The sequence below is a fragment of the Chinchilla lanigera genome, unplaced genomic scaffold (genome assembly GCF_000276665.1).
Source record: "Chinchilla lanigera isolate Chin_1 unplaced genomic scaffold, ChiLan1.0 scaffold00022, whole genome shotgun sequence".
NCBI classification, from domain to species: Eukaryota; Metazoa; Chordata; class Mammalia; order Rodentia; family Chinchillidae; genus Chinchilla; species Chinchilla lanigera.
The window spans coordinates 17,072,184-17,091,404 of NW_004955423.1; the positions used below are offsets into that span (position 1 = coordinate 17,072,184).

The window sequence follows — 19,221 nt, forward strand, 5'->3', positions numbered from 1 at the left end:
TCATAAAGAACGTTATGGTAATGTGTCACGTCAGATTTTTCAGGCTACAGCTTAAAGAGTACTTTCTTTTTGTGGAGTAAAGCCTACCACGTTATGAAATATGAAACTGAAGAATTACTACATAACTAACTGATTTTATTACGGCTGCCTTAGGAAGCAATGAGTAGACACTTCAAATTATGTCATAAGACCTCTTTTCCAAATGGCAACCTGTTCTGCCATCTCATTGACAAAATTATTAAGAGACCCTCCTTACAATTTTTGGGTCAGTGGGGATACCACTGTTATGAACCTAGGATTTACAGAACACTGGCAAAAATCCTGAGGTATGTGGACTTGGACGGGTTTGACCTGCTTCTCACAGATTATATTGCTTTTGTGGAAAAATCAGGATACCGTTTTGAACTAAGTTTTCATCTTGAATTTACTGAAATATGTGTGAATACGATTTTGTACTGGGTTTTTGCCAGAAAAGGTAATCCTGACTTTGTAGAACTGCTTCTCAAGAAGACAAAGGACTACCTTCAAGACAGAAGTTCTCACCTGGCACTAATATGGAGGTAATATTCTCATATGTTTTTACCATAGAAAGAAAAAGTTATCTTTAGGAGTTTACAGTACTTCTTTCTACAACTAATATGTATAGGAATTGTATATGGGTCAGGAAACTTGACTTAATTGCTCATTTGTTCACTCCTTTATCTCATCACTGTGTTTTTACTAAATGTGATCTATAAACACATTATTGTATACCAGGAAATTATTAGGGGTTCTTCTCTGTACAGTTTACCTGTCATTGCTAAATGTAGTACAGTGTTAGAAAATGCAGGTTTCTCTGTTCACACTTTCTTTTATGTAATACTGTGGTCTCTTCTTTTGAGAACATGGAGAGGATATACAGTATTTATGTAAATTGACTCGCAAAGCACAGTTCAGAATATATACACATGTTCACTTAATAATATTTATTAAACACAACTGTTCTCAATTTTTATGTTAAACACGGATAAATTTGACTCTGATTCTGTAAAACTGAGTAAAATAAAAACAAGTCCCTGATGCCATCTGTTATAAGGCCACATAATCCCCTATCTATCTACCCAGTGACTACTACTGAAGATCTTATGAAAACAAAATCTCCATTGTGACCTCTTTATAGAGTCTTTAATAGACATTCTGAAGTTACCTAGTTTGTACTAAGTCTAATTTATTCTTTTGTTTTAGGTATTAGTATAATTAGAAAAGATGAGCATTTATTCATTAGTTCAATAAAATATTTATTGATCACCTTACAATGTGCACAGCACTGTACTATGAAGAATGACACGCGCAGGTATGCAAGGAAAAACAAAGCAGATAGGATCAGATGAGATCCAACCAGCTTAGCTTCTGCCTGAGATGGATTTTTCCTAATTATATATCACAGTGCTATTGGACAGCGCGTGGGTTGTGTCCTTTTATGATTCCATGGACTGACAGCTGTGGTTTGGAACTATCAATAAATAAAACCTCCAAATAGTACTTTTATTCTTTTAAGGAATCATTATATATGTAACTGCAGCAGAGATCAGCAATTTCTAAAGCCAAAGGTCAGCAGCTGGGCTAAGTCATGGGTAAATAGAGCCTTGGCAGGCCCATGGGAAAGACAGAGAAAATTAAAAGAATTAATTATGGAGCAGGAGAAAGAAAATTGAAAGAAAAAAATGAAAGAAAGAAACAAAAAGCGGAACACGACCGAGGGCCATTAACAACTTTGGAGTTGGGGGATGGCTGCCGAGTATGGAAACCAGGATCTCACACAGGCTTGGCAAGTCCTTTACAACCAACCCATAAATTCCCAGGCCTCACTAACAGTTTAAGGGACACTTTTAACATTAACACATTTTGACTTGGATGCACTCACAATGTAAAATTCATTATAGGCCAATTCTCCGTACCACAACATAAGTCGGATCTTTCAGAATCACAGAATTGCCGGGGATATAGCTCAGTGGCATAAGCACCTGCCTGGGAAGCACAAGGTCCTGAGTTTGATTCCCGGTACCAAAAGAAAAAAAAAAAATTAAAAAAAAAAAGACCAACAGAATCACAGAATTTTAGATTTGAATGGAGCCTGAGAATTTATTGGCAAATATTTATTCTGGGTAGCAGCCTCTTGCAGAGTATCTTTGGCTGATGCTCACTGGTCCCTGCTTGAACAACTCTGGTAGAAGTGAGTTCACTCTTTCCTGAGATAAATCAGTCCTTTGTCTAGAGTCCTGATTCCCAGCTATACACTTTCCCCAAAGGGTTACCGGGTCCCAGCGCTGTATGTATACGCAAGCGACTTTCAGATCTTTATCTACAGCCCTGGCCCCTCTCCTGCTGTCTACCTGACATTGCCACATACCATCTCAAACTTAACAAAAACAAAGCAATATTCACCTAACTCTTCCTTCCCTCTGCCTGCACACTGCTCCTTCCCCTGAATTACCACCTGGTTCACAGCCTCTTGCTCTGGGCAAAAATTCTTGATTCTTTTCTTTCCTTCACCAACACATCAGCTCAACTTTATCTTTAAAACATATCCATCCTAACTAGCTCTACTTCTTTTCAACTCCTCCATTTCTAACCTGGGCAAAGCCTAGATAATGGCATTAGATTCTCAAAGTCTCCCAATCCCTATAACCTATTTTTGACTTGGACGTCAGAGTGACCTTTGAAAAATATAAAATAGCTCACATCACCCATGCTTAAAGTTGTGCGGTTTTCCTACTACAAAGTTATCAAACATTACCCCTTTTGATAAAACTAAATGAATGGCCCCTCAATATTTCTCCCAGACAAAGTCTTCTGTTCCTCTCTCTTGATCTTTATAGCTCAGCCCCACAGACTTTCTGTCTCTTGGACATTTTTAAATTTTATTCCTACCTTGAGGTCTTTTAACTGCTCCTGTAGGCTGCAAATCTCTTCCCTTGTATCACCCTATGGCTAGCTCCTTTAGTCAGCTGCATTACAGTGTAAATATCACCTCCTCAGAGAGGCTCTCTCTAGTTACCCATTCTAAAGAGGTCACTCAGTCATTATCATAGACTTGTAGTTCATTTTCTGCACAGCACTCATCACTGATCTTTGTATTCGCTGTTCATTTGCTTTATTGACTGGTTTGTTCACTCTCTTTCACTACAAGTAAATCTCATAAGAGCAGGATCCTTGACTGCTGCTTCATTTCAGTGTCTAGAACTTTGCCAGATACATAGCAAGTGCTTCCTGAAAATTCCGTTGAAGTGAATTTTGATACAGTCTTATTTGATTCTTCTTCTTCATAGTATGCTGAAATCTGCCTCCATTTCTCCAGTTCTGCCCATATAGCTACAAAGAACAAGGGCTGGGGATATAGCTCAACGGTACAGTGCCTACCTGGCAAGTGTGAAGTCTTAGTTTGATTCCCTGTACCAAAAAATTTTTTAAAAAAATTTAAAAAAGAGAACAGTCGACCTGTCTTCTCCCCTACACAAAACACTCTCAAATATTTGAACACAGCTATTATGTATTGATAATTACCTTAATTTTCCTACTATCTGTTGTTCTTTATTTCTAAACAACATCATGCTTTAGTCACCCTTCTCTGTATATAATACAGTTTGATAATTTTCCTATTATAATGATGTGTATTTACATAGCCCCTGGTGGAGATAGAATTACTAAGAGAAAGGAACTTGTTTGCTCCTTTTTTACAGCAAACCTACAATAAACATTCAAATGGCCCCATATGACAGATTGTAAGGAGTTAGAGATGTCATTGGTTACACTAACAATCATTTATTAAGCATTTCCTAAGTGTCAGACATTATGTTATTTTTTTAGAGATACAAAAACAAGACATATTTCCTGGTTTTAGAGATCTAACATAATAATGAGACATGGATGTAAAAAAAAACTTAATTATGTCGTTAAGCGTGAAAATAGAAGCATGTGGAGACAGAGCAGAAATGGAAACTGTTAACACTAGTAGGGAGAATATGTATCTGAGAAAGCTCTTTAGAAGGAAGGATGTCTTAAATTGATTTAATTTTTATTAATACATGTTTGCCATGCATAATGATTTCAGTGTGGGGAATTGATGCACGCACACAAAACATTTTAATTCTTTTTACATCCCCTTTTTCTTCCCTTCCTCAATCTTAAATTGATCTTTAAAAGATGAGGGGCCAGGGATATAGCTCAGCCACACAGCACCTGCCTATAAAGCATGAGGTCATGAGTTTGATTCCCGGTACCAAAAAAAAAAAGTCACACATAAAAAATGAAAGCGTTCCTCTTCTTTCCCTTGAAGAAATGTAAACTAGGCCGGGGGAGCATGACTAAAGCCAAGGGAAACACATGTATCTAGTGACTAAGTTTAATAATAAGTAGCTAGAAAGTAAGATGAGAATCCTGTAGTAGCAAGAGATCGTGACTAGAGGTAAAACCTTGAAAGACTTTGTAGGTCATGTAGAGGAATCTAAACTAACGTCATGGTGATGTTCAGTGAAGGTCAAACTTGTACAATGGAAAGATTTCCCAGTCCCCATTTGAAGATCAAATTGTGGGAAGGCAGACTGGGGTAGGAGCAGAAAAACCAGTTAGTGGAAGAGTTACTTGAAGTTGCATTTGTACAGCATGCACGATATGCTTGCTTAGCTTCTATATATGTATTTATAACAGGTCTAAGGGGAGAAATAATTCTGCTCAGACACCATTTTACACAAACCCTACCACCTTTTGATATCAGAACTACCGAGGAAAGTTATGTGAATTTGAAGCAACAGCAGTGGAAGAATAAAAAATGTGCTTTAAAATGGAACAGTAAGAGCAGTGGGCTTAGAAGTGGGAAGTCAGAGAAGAGTGCTCAGATCTCTACATTTTTCAGACCGGCTCACAGTTCTATCAGTTCCCCACTGCTGTTGCAACAAATCGCCAAACACCTAGTGGTCGAATGTATGATTTTATAGTTCTGAAGGTCCGAAGTCCAAAGTGAATCCTACGGGGTTAAAGTCAGGTCTGGCCCCTTCTGCAAGCTGTAGGGGAGACTCTGTCTCCTTGCTTTGCCACCGGTGAGAGGCCACCTGCATTCCTTGGCAGTGTCCTCCTGCACTTTAAAGCTCGCTCTGACATGTGTGTCATCACACTTGTGTCTCCTTCCCTGATTTAGTCTCCACCATGCTCTGACACTTTGAAAAACCCTAGCAGTTACATGGAGCCCGCCTGTGAAATCTCCTGTCTCAAGATCCTTGTCATAATCACATCTACAAGGTCCCTTTTGCCATAATGAGGGGCAATACTTAGCCTCCCACAGTGGTCGTGTCACACACCTACTGAGATACCAGCAGACGGTGGGTATGGCGGCACACATCTGTAATCCCAGAACTCTGGTAGGCTGAGGTAGGAAGGCTTGCTAGATCAAGGCCAAGCTGGGAACTTTGTGACTTAGCTAGACCCTGTCTCAAAAAATAAGAAAGGGCTGATGATGCAGCTCAGTGTGGAGGCTCCAGATCCCACCTCCAGTACTACCAAAACAAAAACAAACAACCCACGCCACAAGTCAGTGTCAGTTTCAGATAGATGAGTTTGCATTGCTTAAGAATTAGCCAAGTACCCATGTGACTAAGATAGGTGGCTACGTATATAGTAACATTCCTGATGTCTTTCTTGTGGCATAATCCAAGAGCTACTCTATTACAATATTTGTTCTACCCGTGAACAATTCGCAGGATACAGACAATTCCACTGCTATCACCCATACGCCACCCAAGCTACGTGGTTTCTTCTCCTCCATTGTACAGCCAATTTTCAACAAAGGACAGGTCACGTTACACTTTTGCCCAAAACCCCCAATCTTTATCCCATCTACTTAGACTAAAAGGTGAAATCCTTACGCTGATCCATGAAGACTTTTTGTGGTGTGACATCCCGTCTCCTCTGTCCTTATTCCCACCACCCCCATCCTCTTCACCCTTTCAGCCACAGCGCCCCCTATTCCTCACCACTCCATGCACATCCTCTTGCCTTTGGGTCTCCTTCTCATCTTTGTCCACACTGCACCTCCCAGGACGCCCATTCTTACCCTGCTTTTTTTTTCCATAGCACTGACCACCTTCTAACATATAAAACGTGCTTGTATGCCATGTTCATCCTTTACATATAATATATAACTATTATATGCTTATATAAATAATATATAACTATTATATACTACTTATATAGTTATCTCTCACTATAATGTAAGTCAGACAACAAAGACTTTATTTTGTTCATTGATACATCCCAAGCACCTAAAGCAGTGCCTGGCATGTATTATGTGTTCAATAGCTTTTGAAATAAATGAGGAGAGAGTAGTTGGAGTTATGATTATGGGTGAAAGTGCATGAGAATAATTAGTCAAATGAAAATTGGTCAAAAGGTCACACATACCTAGGTGTTCAGAGCAGATAGAGGCGGTTGTGCAGGACAGAGAAGGAGCCACCGAACAGATTGTGCGTGACACGGAGAGACTTGTCTGAGGGAAAGGAAAACAGAGCTTCAAGAAGGTCTACCACGTTAAATGTTACAGAGAAAACATTACTACGGAGAAGCATCCTTTAAAGTTTTTAGCTAGAAGCCAAAGAAGAATGCATAGAAAAAATTCAAAATAATTATAGCTACAAAAGTGAATCATTCCTCTGCATGTCTATATGGAAATATTATGCCCTATTTCATAAGTACATATGACAGGTTTTCAGATACAGAGGGTTCAGCTCATTAACCTCACATTTAAAAACTGATTCTTTGCTTTGCTTGCCTCCCTCCATCCATATAAGCACTGTTATAATTAACTGTCAGTACACATTAAGCAACTTTTAGTTTAGAGACTATATTCTTTAAATATGGGTATTAATCATACATCATGTTGATACAGATTAGACTTTTAAATCTCATTTTAAATCTACTGAGTTTTAGTCATGCTTTTAACATTTCTCAATAGTCAATCAATATCTTTTAAAGGTAATGTCAATTCAGTATGTTTGCATCACTGGTATTTCTAAATCTTAACAATGACTATCTATGGTACATCTTGTCCCCTAAATTGCCTGAATCCCCATACTTACAAGGCTAGGACAAATACCTTGAGAAGTTGCCAGATGAATGCATTACACTGACTTTGAAGAGATTAAATGGCTGCACATCACCAAAAGTCTTGTTAGAACTGAAACCAAATTCTAATTAACACATATTTGAAAGCCAGCTATAGGCTCAGCATTGTTCTAGGCACACAGAAACACAGAAGTAAAAGACAAAAATTACTATCCTTTTTGAGCTTAGACTTTTACAGATCATTTTGCTCAACCATTTATTTTGAAGATGAGGAAGATTAAAAAAAATATTAAGGGCCGGGTGTGTAATTCAGAGCATGTGTACAGCCTGCTGAGCAGGGTCAGGGCCTGGGTTCAATCCTCAGTACTATAAAAACAACAAACAAAGAACAAAAAACAGTATTAAGTACGTTTTCTAAAAGGATGAGTTTAAGGGAGTGTATTAGTCAACACTTACTAGAGTCAGATGTACAAGAATGCAAATGTCTGTCTGCTTCCTGGAGACTAGAAGGATCCAGTCAGGGCCTTGGAGCCCGGAGCAATGTCCTGTGAAAGTCCATATCAAGGATCTGCATTGGAAAGGCCCAAGAGCCAGTGGCAGAAGCTAGAAAGTCTGTGCCAGTGGGATGAAGGATCTGTGCCAGAAGGATGAGGGATCTGCACTGGAAGCTAAGAGACGATGTCCAAGATGAAGATGGTGATTAAAGCTCTTGTGAAGGAAGACAGCAGCCAAAGCTTCTTTGAATAAAAAGCACCAAAAAGCAGTTTCTTTAGGAAAATCAGCAGCATAAAATTTTTCTCTCCTGTTCTCCTCTATACCTTCTAGCAACAATCCTCAGGTGGGTCTGCCATGCCCAGAACCACGCTGACCCAGTTTAGCACTGTGTTCCCACTTAAGTTGACCATTAATTAACCCACCACAGGGAAGTATGTATCACGTCCCATGAGGAGTAAAAGAAAGTTCCAGGTAATCTAAGAAGATTTCACAAAAAAGTTTATTGGATAAGTACTTCTAAAACGAGCTATACTTGTCTCAGAATTGAAAAAGGAGAACATATATGAAACAAAATAGAAAGTTTAAAGAGCTTGATGACTTGGGAAACCAAGTGCCAATGATAAGTTATGCAGAAGGAGAAGTAGTTTAAGGGTCCAGTTTTAGATATTTATTGGAAATGTTTGTGAAAAGGGTGAAATGTCCAGGACAATACTGGTCTGGAGATGATTTCAGGGGAGAAAGAGGATAGGCTAGATAAATGCACAAGTACATACACAGAGTGGCAGAGTTCAAACAGTTGATTCCTAAAGTGGTACTTTGCATTACACTATAATTTGTATTAAGTTAATTGGTACAATTTGGATATACTTTTTTTTTTTTTTTTGGTTTTTCTCCGGTACCGGGAACCGAACTCACGACCTTGCGCTTGCCAGGCAGGCGCTTTGCCGCTGAGCTTGGATATACTTAATGATCGTATTCATCATAGGGAACTTGTACCTATACTTGATATATCTTAGTTCCTCCTATTTTTCCCATTCCCCTCCCCTCCCTTCAGTCCCTCTTCCCCTCCTTATTTACAAACCTTTGTCTCCATTTTATCCTTCTTCTCTCATTTTTTTTCTTTTCCTTTCCTTCCTCCCTCCTCCCACTTCCCTTTCCTCTTGAATAATTTCTTCCTGTTTCACAGTGTCTGTTACACATTTTGGTTTTTATTTACATGTTCAGCTTCTCACACTATAGAGACAATGTGATATTTACACGTGTGTCCAATTTATTTCACTTAAGAGTACAGCCTCAAGGTGCATCCATTTACCTAGAAATGTTTAAAGTCTATCCTTCTTTATGGCTGAGTAGTAGTCCATTGTATTAAAAAAAGCACATCTTTTTATTCATTCATCAGTTGATGGGCATTTGGGTTGTTTCCAAGATTTAGCTATTATAAACTGTGCTGCTATAAACATGTGTGCACATATATCATTGTGGTATGATGCTTTTAATTCTTTTGGAAAGATATCAAGAAGGGAAATAGCTGGGTCAAATGGGACCTGTAGTTCTAATTTTGTAAGGAATCTCCACACTGATTCCCTTACTGGTTGCACCATTCTACACTCCCACCAACTGTGGAGAAGGCTCCTTTTGCCCCATAGCCTCACCAGCATTTGCTATTGGTTTTCTTGGTAATAGTTATTCTTTCTGGAGATAGAATCTCAGTGTTGTTTTAATTTACAACTCTCAAATGATGATGATGTTGAACTTTCTTTTCATATATTTATTTACCATTTGTACTTCTTTTGAGAAGTGTCTATTCATTTCAGATGGCCATTTATGGACTGGGTCTTTACACCTGGGGGGGTTCTGAGTTTTTTCAATTCTTTGTATATTCTACATATTAGTCCTTTGTCTGAAGAACAATTGGCTAAGATTTTTTTCCCACTCTGTAGGTTGTCTGTTCACTCTATTGGTGATTTCTTTTGCTGTGCAAAAGCTTTCTAATAAGATGAGATCCCAGATGTTGATTCTTTATGGTATTTCCTGTGCAATGAGGATTTTGTTCATTAAATTTTTGCCTACACCTATGTCTTCAACAATTTTTTTAAAATTACAAAATTATGCCATTTCAGAACTCAATAAAACTTTAGAGATAAAGTAGCTGGCCTAGTGATTTTCCAACTAGACTTTTTGGAACCCACTGCCTGGCAGAGGGTAGGGCTCCAGGACCCTCATATCCACTTCACTCACAGATAAACCTTTTCTTAGTTTTAGATTCTTCAGATAAAAAATTTGAAATAACTCATATAATGCAAAACAGTTTTTGTAGCTGACCTACATGTAGTAATTCTCTAAAGCAGGTTTATTCTTAGGCCTAAAACATTCTTTTCAAACATTTTTGCTAGTAAATGCCTACTAATCTGCCCATCAACTGAGGAATGGATAAAAAAGATGTGGTATTTTTATACAATGGAGTATTAGCTATAAAAAAGATAAACTCGAGGCTTTTGTAGGTAAATGGATGCAACTACAGACCATACTCATAAGTGAAATAAATCAGACCCGCACATTATATTGTCTCCCTGGTTTAGGAACCTGAAAGAGTAAGTAAAACTCAAAACGTACAATAGATGATATAAAAGGGAAAGAAATTGCTCAAAGGAAGGAACAACTGGGATGAGGGAAGGAAGAAAAAAGAAAGAAGGAAGGCAATATATCAATAGCTGGGATAACTGTACTGCTTATGTCTGATGGTATATTGAAAAGAACAGTTAATGCTTAAAATTTTTTATATTTTGACCAATTTTGCATGCTTATATCTGGTAATCTGAGCCACTGATTTGAAGAGAACAATATGCAATGGAACAACCATGGAGAATTCCTACCATCTTGTCCAGTGAAACTCTGTATTATTTCTAATGTTTTATCTAATAATTATTTTTATTCTCTTTAATGGTTTGAACAGTCTTCCATTCTTAATCTGGTAATCCGAGCACTGTAGTGGAAGAAAACAATAAGTAATATAACAACCACTGTTAATTCCAATAATTTTGTTTTGAAACCCTGTATCACTTCTAATGTACTTGCTTTGTTTTATGTCTGTGATGTTAGTATGTAGCTATTTTCTTTTCTACTCTCTTTAAAATAAAAAAAAAGAAAATATCTACTGATCCTACAAGTCTTACTTCCTGGATTACTTATAGGAAAGAACTATTCCAGGTGGAGTTAAGGACCACTGTTCTTGGTGCTTCTATGGTACCTCAAGCATGCTTCAATCATTAACAGTTATCACCTCACATTATATTTACTTACTCTGTTGAATTATGTGCTAGGTTTGGCTGTGACAAAATACATGAGATAAACAACTTAAAAGGATGAAGGTTTATTTTGGCTCACGGTTTCAGAGGTTTCCATCCATGATCAACAGATTCCATTGCTTTTGGGGCTGTGGTGTGGCAGAAAATCATGCCTCGGAGTACACAGTAGAGCAAAGTTGCTCACTTTATGGCAGCTGGGAGGCAGAGAGCAAGAAGGAAGGAATGAGGTCCTAACAGCCCCTTCAATATCACTATACATCTGCTAATGGCCTATTCCCTCCAACTAGGCTCACTCTAAAGTTCCCAAAACCTCTCAGTAACTTCCTCAGCTGGGTACCAAGCCTTCAATATATGAGGTGGAGGAGCAATTTAAGATTCAAATCCAAGCCATAGTAAATTGTGTCTTTTCTTTCCTAGACTATAACAATCAAGGACTGCAGCTTTCACTTCTGCATAGCTGTTCTTTAGCACACTCTGGACAAACAAATGTTAAATGAATTATTGTAGTTAATAAAAGAGTAAGCAAAGTGGTACATAAATGCATAATGAAAGTGAGACCCAAAGTGATGGGCCTACCCAAGATCATAGAGCTGGTCAGGAGAACCAAAACATAGAACCTACGCTGCCCACCTGTTCATATGCCAGTATACCATGCTGCCTCCCACCTTAATTAAATATAATGTATCTGAAAGCATTCAATTCTAAAGTTCCCCTTTCTTTGCTTAGCACAGTAGTCTAAATCCAACATTTATACTCTGTATGCTAGTTTGCAGAATATATTAGTATTTCATTAACAGAATTGCAGAGACAAGGATCATTAATCAAATTTCCTTTTCTTAGTCCTAAAACCATATTACTTGGCAAAATTAAAGCTTGTTAAGATAAAAGTCCCTGTGACCAGAGGTACCACTACCGTATTTGCTTTCTAACTGACCAGCTTAATAGTAAGCATAAAAACATTAAATAAAACAGCTGTAAATACTATATAACATTAGGAAAGATTGAAAATGAGAAAAAGCTTCAAAAAATTTGAAAATTTTCTTTTCTACCTTAGGGGATGAGAAATTGTCAGGTCCAGCCATATTGTGACATTCTGAGCAAAGTAATATTTTAGAGGAAACTCAAAACTTACTCTTGAAGAAGGAAAATAAAATGATTCCCTTGAGGAATCTGATATAGCTCTAATCATAATTTACTTTCTTAAATCCATGAATACCAATTCTAATTTTAGTCAAGTGAAAAAACTGAATTAAGGTCCTTACACTTACTCCTTTTTTGTGTAATCTCTAATTTTAAGCTCACGTCTGATATATGATCAAGAGCAAAAACAAAGATATCAAAACATACACGTAATTCTAGTAATGAATTGAAATACAAAAAGGTGTTTCTTTCCATTTTAGATTTTCCAGTGCTTCATGAGTTTTACATTACTCTCAGTATAGATTTCTCAAATGAGAAATATAGATCTTTTATGACTAAAAGTAATCATTTTCCATGGATTATAAATCTTTTTTCTTTGCTTATTTTTATAAATGTAAAGGAAAGTTTAAATGTTTAGTAGTTTTAATCTTTAATTTGGTCTAAATATATATTAAAAGTTAAGGCAATATTTAAAATAATGTTCCTATTTTCAAATTACTAGTTGCCTTCCTTAATTCTATATTGAGTTTTTTTGTTTTGTTTGATTTGCAGAACTTTCACGCCAGTTTACTGTCCGAGCCCACTAAGTGGCATTACACCTCTCCTTTATGTAGCTCAGACAAGACAGTCTAGTATCTTAAAGATACTCCTGCAGTATGGAATCTTAGAAAGAGAGAAAGACCCTCTCAACATTGTCTTAACAATACTACTCTACCCATCAAGAGTGAGAATAATGGTTGATCATGAGTTGATTGACATCGAGGAAGATGCCAAAACATGCTTAGTGCTGTGTTCCAGGGTGCTTTCTGCCATTTCAGTCAAGGAAATAAAGGTGAGCAAATTATCATTCTCGGGTCTTGTACTCAACACTTGATGAATTTTAGTATAAAACTGAGGAAGCAAAAATAAAGTTAATTTTTAATGTATTCGCTTGCATCCAGTGACAAATCAATCATTGAGTGTATGTTTATTAATTTAAAATAAAAGACAAAATTCAAATTATCTAAAAAATTAGTCCTTTACTTCATAATTTTGGTTTTCTACATATGAAAGAATTCTAAACGTTAAATTTATTTTAGTGCTGTTAAGTACATATAGTTTATTAGTTTTGAATAACATAAACTGTGTTTATTAAGATTTCTGTCTCTGAAAAGCAAAATAAATTAAAAATTTAACAGACCTCTTTTCCAATAGCATATTTTAAAATGAGGGCTGCATTTCTCCCCATAAATACAATCACAAACTAAGAAATAGATTTTTCCACTCAAAATTCCAAAGCAATTTCAAGCATTCTAAGAAATAGGCTTAAACTAATTGCTCAGTTGATAATGTCTCAGAAATATGGCAACCTTTTATCTAATAAAACAATTTTTTTTTTTTTTTTTTTTTTGGTGGTACCGGGGATCGAACTTGCAACCTTGCACTTGCCAGGCAGGTGCTTATGCCACTGAGCTATATTCCCAGCCCTTAATAAGAATTTTTGAATAATCCAAATTTAGAGAAAATAAATCAGCCATGCACAGCAATGTTTACCCTTCAAAATGAACAAAAGCGTCAGCACCAAATTGTATGACGTCCCTAGTAACAAGAAATAACTGCTTAGGGGCTGGGGATTTAGCTCAGTGGCAAAGCGCCTGCCTGGCAAGCGCAAGGTCATGAGTTCAGTTCCCGGTACCGGAAAAAAAAAACAAAACAAAAAAACAAACAAACAAACAAAAAAAGAAATAACTGCTTAAAGGAGAGGAGGTTACTCTAAATTCACACTAGATGAATTACTAAGGAACAGCAGTTCTCCTGATCTTTAAAGATATAACTTCAGAAATAAATTTGTAAGAGATATAACTGTGTGGAGTTTTTAAAATGCCCTAATAAATACCAACACTTAGGTGAACTGTAAGAAAAGCAAATTGTTCAAATTATTTTGGCAACCCACTTTTAAAACAAAAACTAACCTGTCTCTATCTCCAGGAACATTGCTTGTCCTTGGCCAGTGTTAGTCCTGCACAGTTCTTACAGAAATACCAACTTCCAACCAGTTCCATTAAATGCTATTGCTGAGGTTCCACAACAGTAGGACAGTACTAAGACAGAATGAGTTAACCAAAGCCACCAACCTGAGTGGCAAAGAATTTAGAGCTGGGTCCAATCAGCTGCAATTTAATAAACTAAAGTGAAGTTGCACTGTACAAGAAGACAAAGGATTACATTAAAACTGCCTGATGAACACTTTAAAGGCCCTTCTCTACATTTCCACACTTCCCAATAGTTACTCCTATCATAGCACATAGATTTTCTTATAAATATATATTTTGGTACCTCTATCCCTACACCATAGATCTTATGAATATCATAATGTTGTGAAATAATTAAACAAGCTTGTACGATTTCTCTTACATGAGAAACCTAAAATATAAATCAATAAAAGAGTAAAATAAATGATAGATAATATGATAATAGGTCTTTTGCAAAAGAGAAGTGAATCAAGAAATGGTGACCAAAGAGAGGAAGTGTATGAAAAGAACAATTAAGATCTGTTATGTACATCAGCCAACTGCCCATGGTGAATGTAATCATTATGTGCTACAAACACATACTTATAAAAATAAAAATTAAAAAAGAAACTATTTTGCATACCCTATCAATTACCCTGAGCACCTACCGCAATATTGAGAATATATCAGATGCTCTTTAAGTGGTTGATGACTGGATAAACAACACATATATCCATCTATCTAATATAACTAGATAAATGAAAGCGTCATGGCACCTGGAGAACATAGGTTCTATGGAGAAACATCTGTATAGTATAGCAATATCCTTTCCAAGTCCACCAATGACATTTGTCTTCTAGAATTGAATCCTTCAAGACAGCTTCCTGAAACTTCAAAAAGACAGCTTGTCATTTGTACAGACCTTAAGTTAGGTCTTCTTGTGTGTTAACTTTTATGCTACAATGGTTGGAACCATCTGGGGAATTTTCAGCATTTATACTGTGCCCAGCCCATGAACAAGAGAACCAGAAGTTCTGGGACAGGGCCTGAGTGTTGGCAGTTTTTACAGTCTCAGATAATTCTAGTGTATGCCACACAGACAGTAAGAATGGTAGAAGGAGAAGCTGAAGTATGTGTATGATTCATCTAAATTTAAAAACTTACCCAATATATAGGATATGCTTTCATAGTTACAAAACAATTTTGCTTCATATCCTTATACATATCATTTAAACTTCACTGTTATAAGAATTAAATGGGGATAAAATACAGTGGTACCTTGGTTTACAAACTTAATTTGTTTTATGATTTGGGGGAAGATGGCTTTGGTCCTGTTTATCACCCCATACAGAGTTTGCAAATGGAAGCAAAATTTTGCTGAACACTTTTGTTTGTGACCTGAATTGTTTGCAAACAGGAGCATTCCTGAACTGAGGCATTACTTTACCTGCTTCAAGTGAAAATGCTTTAGAAAAATATTAAATATTTATATAAAGATCTATTTTCTGAATTTAAATGAAAATGTTAATAATTTGAACTAATTCAATGATTAACATAAAAATGAAATATTTCCCTTTTCTTCAGACGCAGTTGAGTTTGGGAAGGCGTCCAATTATTTCAGATTGGTTGGAATACATTCCTCCAACAAGATACAGGGATCCGTGTGAACTATCGCATCTTTGCAGAATAACCCTGAGGAGTCAACTATTAATCAACAATATGCTCCCAGATGGAATATTTTCACCTCAAATTCCTGTTCGTCTACAGAAATACCTGAACTTAGAAAGTTAATATGTATTTTTATCCTAAGTTATTCAAGGATGATCACCACTGCATGGCTTAGAAGTTAATAAACTATTAACTTCATGTAAGTTTTTATTGGGTAGAACATTCCACTAGAAAATATATTTTCACATGATGTCCACAATCACAATGGTACAAATTATACATGTTATGATATAAACAGAAAATATCTATTTTGATCCAGCATTATATCAAAATGAAATTTTATCTGTTAAACTGTTAATGTTACAAAGAAACTTACCTAAGATATAAAATTTATGAAAAGACAAAACTTTAGATCTATTTAAATACTCAGGGCACTAGACTTTTCTGTCTATAACTATGAGGTCTAGCTTGTAAAACAAAGATGATAATTGAAGGATAGTTCTCTTTGGGTCTCTGATGTTTCTACCTGTCTTATGAGCAGAGGCATAGTCATTTGTTACAGACTATTTTCCAGGACATTTGTATTGTAAGCCACCTTGAAAGACAGAGATAATGTCTCTCTGTGGAGAAGAGAGTGGGTTTGCTTACTGTACGCAAAGCTCATGGTGCTTGCTGTATCATTAGTAATAAAGTTCTGTGTTCTGACCCAGCACTGTGATATGCTAAATTGCTAGTCTGCATGGGATGAAAATCTCAATGCTTTACACTTCTTCACAATGCGCATCTGTCCCTACTTCATGATAGTATATTTTAGGACTTGTCTTTGTATACTATGTCAGATACTTAGTAGGAGTCTCCATTATCCACTTGCAATCTGGGTGCAATAAAAAATTTCCACAGTTCATAGAAAAAGTGTTTATTCTGGTGTTATGAATACATAATAAACTATAGCTATCATAGTATCTAAAGAACAGAATATAAATAACAAAGTAACACAGACATGGAATGATATAACTGGATTACCTCCTTTTTTTCTAACTTGTAATACAAATATGTTACAGGATCAAGGTATAGAAATGTTTACTTTTACCCTTAATAAAAATATATTTAATTAGAACTGAGAATATATTTAACCTCAAAAGAAGTTCATCATTACACAGTGTATTAACACGTGAGTATTTCCTTCCCTAGTAACATGTAAGATAGTTATATATTTCTGGAAAATATGTGTCAATGTAAAGAAATTCAAAAAGCTATCTTTATTCCAGCATATGTAAATATAGTATAAAAAAATTGCTAATCTAGATGTAGTGATCTGTCTGGGAAGATATTTCAGCAAGTCTTTTCATAGTCACTCTACTTTCCATCTTTTTGTTTCACCCTTCTTACATCCCCATCTTTATGAGCGCATACTGACTGTGGCCTAGTCATCACTTCCACTGCACATGGCTCAGACCTATTCTAGAGAGTGGGCAGTAAGCAGCATCTAAATTTCAGGAACTTCTTCCTACTGGGATTCTGACTCCGTGTATACTTTTCAACATGGTTCGTTACCCAAAATCACATTTAATGCTTTCCTTCTGTGTTTCCTAAAGTGCCATAGTGCAGACCTGGTGGCACATGCCTATAATCCCAGCACTTGGGAGGCTGAAGTAAGAGGTTTGCTATGAGTTTGAGGCCAGCCTGGGTTACATAGTGAGTTCAAGAACAGCATAAACTACATAAGGACATCCTGTCTCAAAAAAATAAAAACACACAGCAAAGCACCATAAATTGGGTGTCTTAAAACAACAAATATTTCTTGGCTCATAATATTCAAATTTAGAAATTTAAAATGAAGGTGTCACCTGGACCCTGCTTTCTCTATGGAGTACAGAGAAATTCTTCCTTGTATCATCCTAGCTTCCACAACTTTCCTAGCTTCTAGCAATACCTGGCATTCCTGGCATCATTCCAATACTCCATCTCCACATGGTTTTTCCCATGTCTTCACATGGCCATTTTCTTATAAGGACGCCTATTATATAGGATTACAGAGTCCATCTTACTTCAGTGCAGCCACATCCTATCTAATTACATTCACAAGGATATTTCCAAAGAAGACAACATTCTCATGAATGTTGGGACTTTGACATATCTTTGACACAACTCATAACAATTCCCTTTACTAAAAAATCATTCCATCCATTAATCTGAGTCACTAAATCTCGGTCACAACATCTCAGCAGCTTTCAAGCCCCTGCTAGCTACTACTACCACCACACACTGCCCATTCTTGAACAATAAAAACACCTACAACTCTACAATAGTGGCCTATAGAGGAAACTGCTATAAAGCACCTAGCATACCTGTTACTCTCATATCCATTCTGTCCTCCAGTGAAACCAAACTGCTTCACATCTCTCTGCTTTTACATATGCAGATCCTTCTATCAAAAATACCCTTCTCTTCCTAAACACATCACATTTTTAATTCTTTAAACTCGCTTTGACCTACAAATAACTTACTACATACAGTACATCCTACTATATATATGGTTTTTCTCTTTACTACACCTGAGGTCCTCAAAGTTAGACATCACATCTTTTGTGTTCCTAACATTTAATATGTGACCTGATCCACAGTAAATATTCATTAAATTAGACTGGTTTGTGGCTTTCTAAAAGTAACACATATCCAAAAACTTTTGCTTGAAGGGACAGATTCAGAAATGTGCTGCCAGAGAGAGTACATAAAAGAAACTAAAAAACTCAGGGGAAAAAAACAATAAAACACCATTGGCTAAAGAATTATCAAAATAGCTTTAAATTTTAAAAAAGCATTACTCATTGCATACCTATTAGAATGGCTAAATGAAAAGAAAAGACCAGCAATGCCAACTACTAGTGAACATGAGGAGAAACTCTTATACACAGCTGATGGGAATGTCAAATATACACCCCCTCTGGAAACCAATTTGACAGCTTTGAAGTTAAGCATACGCATACCATGCCGCAGCTATTTTACTATTTAACATAAATTAATGAAAATGAGGAGACCACAAAAGTCTATACAGTAAGTTCATAGTAACTCCATAGTCACTGAAAACTGAAAACCCAAATATCCTTCAACAAATGAATGGTAAACCAACTGGCACATTACACAATGTAACACAAGTCAGCAAAAAAAAAAAAAAAAGTTCAACAACCAGATAAATCTCAGTGAAAGACGCCCGTTTCAAAAGGTCCTACATCGGGGGCTGGGGATTTAGCTCAGCGGCAAAGCGCCTGCCTGGCAAGCGCAAGGTCGTGAGTTCGGTTCCTGATACCGGAGAAAAACCAAAAAAAAACAAACAAACAAACAAACAAACAAAAGGTCCTACACCATACAATTCCATCTGTTGCACATACTGAGGAAAAATAGAACTATAGTGAAACAAAACAGGTCTGTGATGGGTGGGCTAAAGTTGGGGACAAACACCAAAGTAATCCTTCGTAATGATGGAACATTTTCATAGCGTGCTGGTGGTTACAATTGCAGAGGTGTGCAAA

The 19,221-nt window shown here is 36.6% G+C and overlaps 1 protein-coding gene across 1 annotated transcript; it reads left to right on the top strand.

Annotated features, from left to right (window-relative positions):
• The first annotated feature begins 29 nt into the window (after positions 1 to 29).
• Positions 30 to 17,375, top strand: Asb17 (ankyrin repeat and SOCS box containing 17). The gene is made up of 3 exons (XM_005385225.2): positions 30 to 560; positions 12,585 to 12,864; positions 15,608 to 17,375. Exons 1-3 carry the CDS (start codon positions 160 to 162, stop codon positions 15,812 to 15,814), a joined length of 888 nt encoding a protein of 295 aa, XP_005385282.1. The 5' UTR covers positions 30 to 159; the 3' UTR covers positions 15,815 to 17,375.
• Positions 17,376 to 19,221: the final 1,846 nt, after the last annotated feature.

Coding starts and splice junctions, on each gene's coding strand:
- Asb17 (XM_005385225.2), top strand. CDS start 160: ATGAGTAGACACTTCAAATTATGTCATAAGACCTCTTTTCCAAATGGC. Junction 561..12,584: donor CACCTGGCACTAATATGGAG/GTAATATTCTCA, acceptor TTTGATTTGCAG/AACTTTCACGCCAGTTTACT. Junction 12,865..15,607: donor TTTCAGTCAAGGAAATAAAG/GTGAGCAAATTA, acceptor CCTTTTCTTCAG/ACGCAGTTGAGTTTGGGAAG.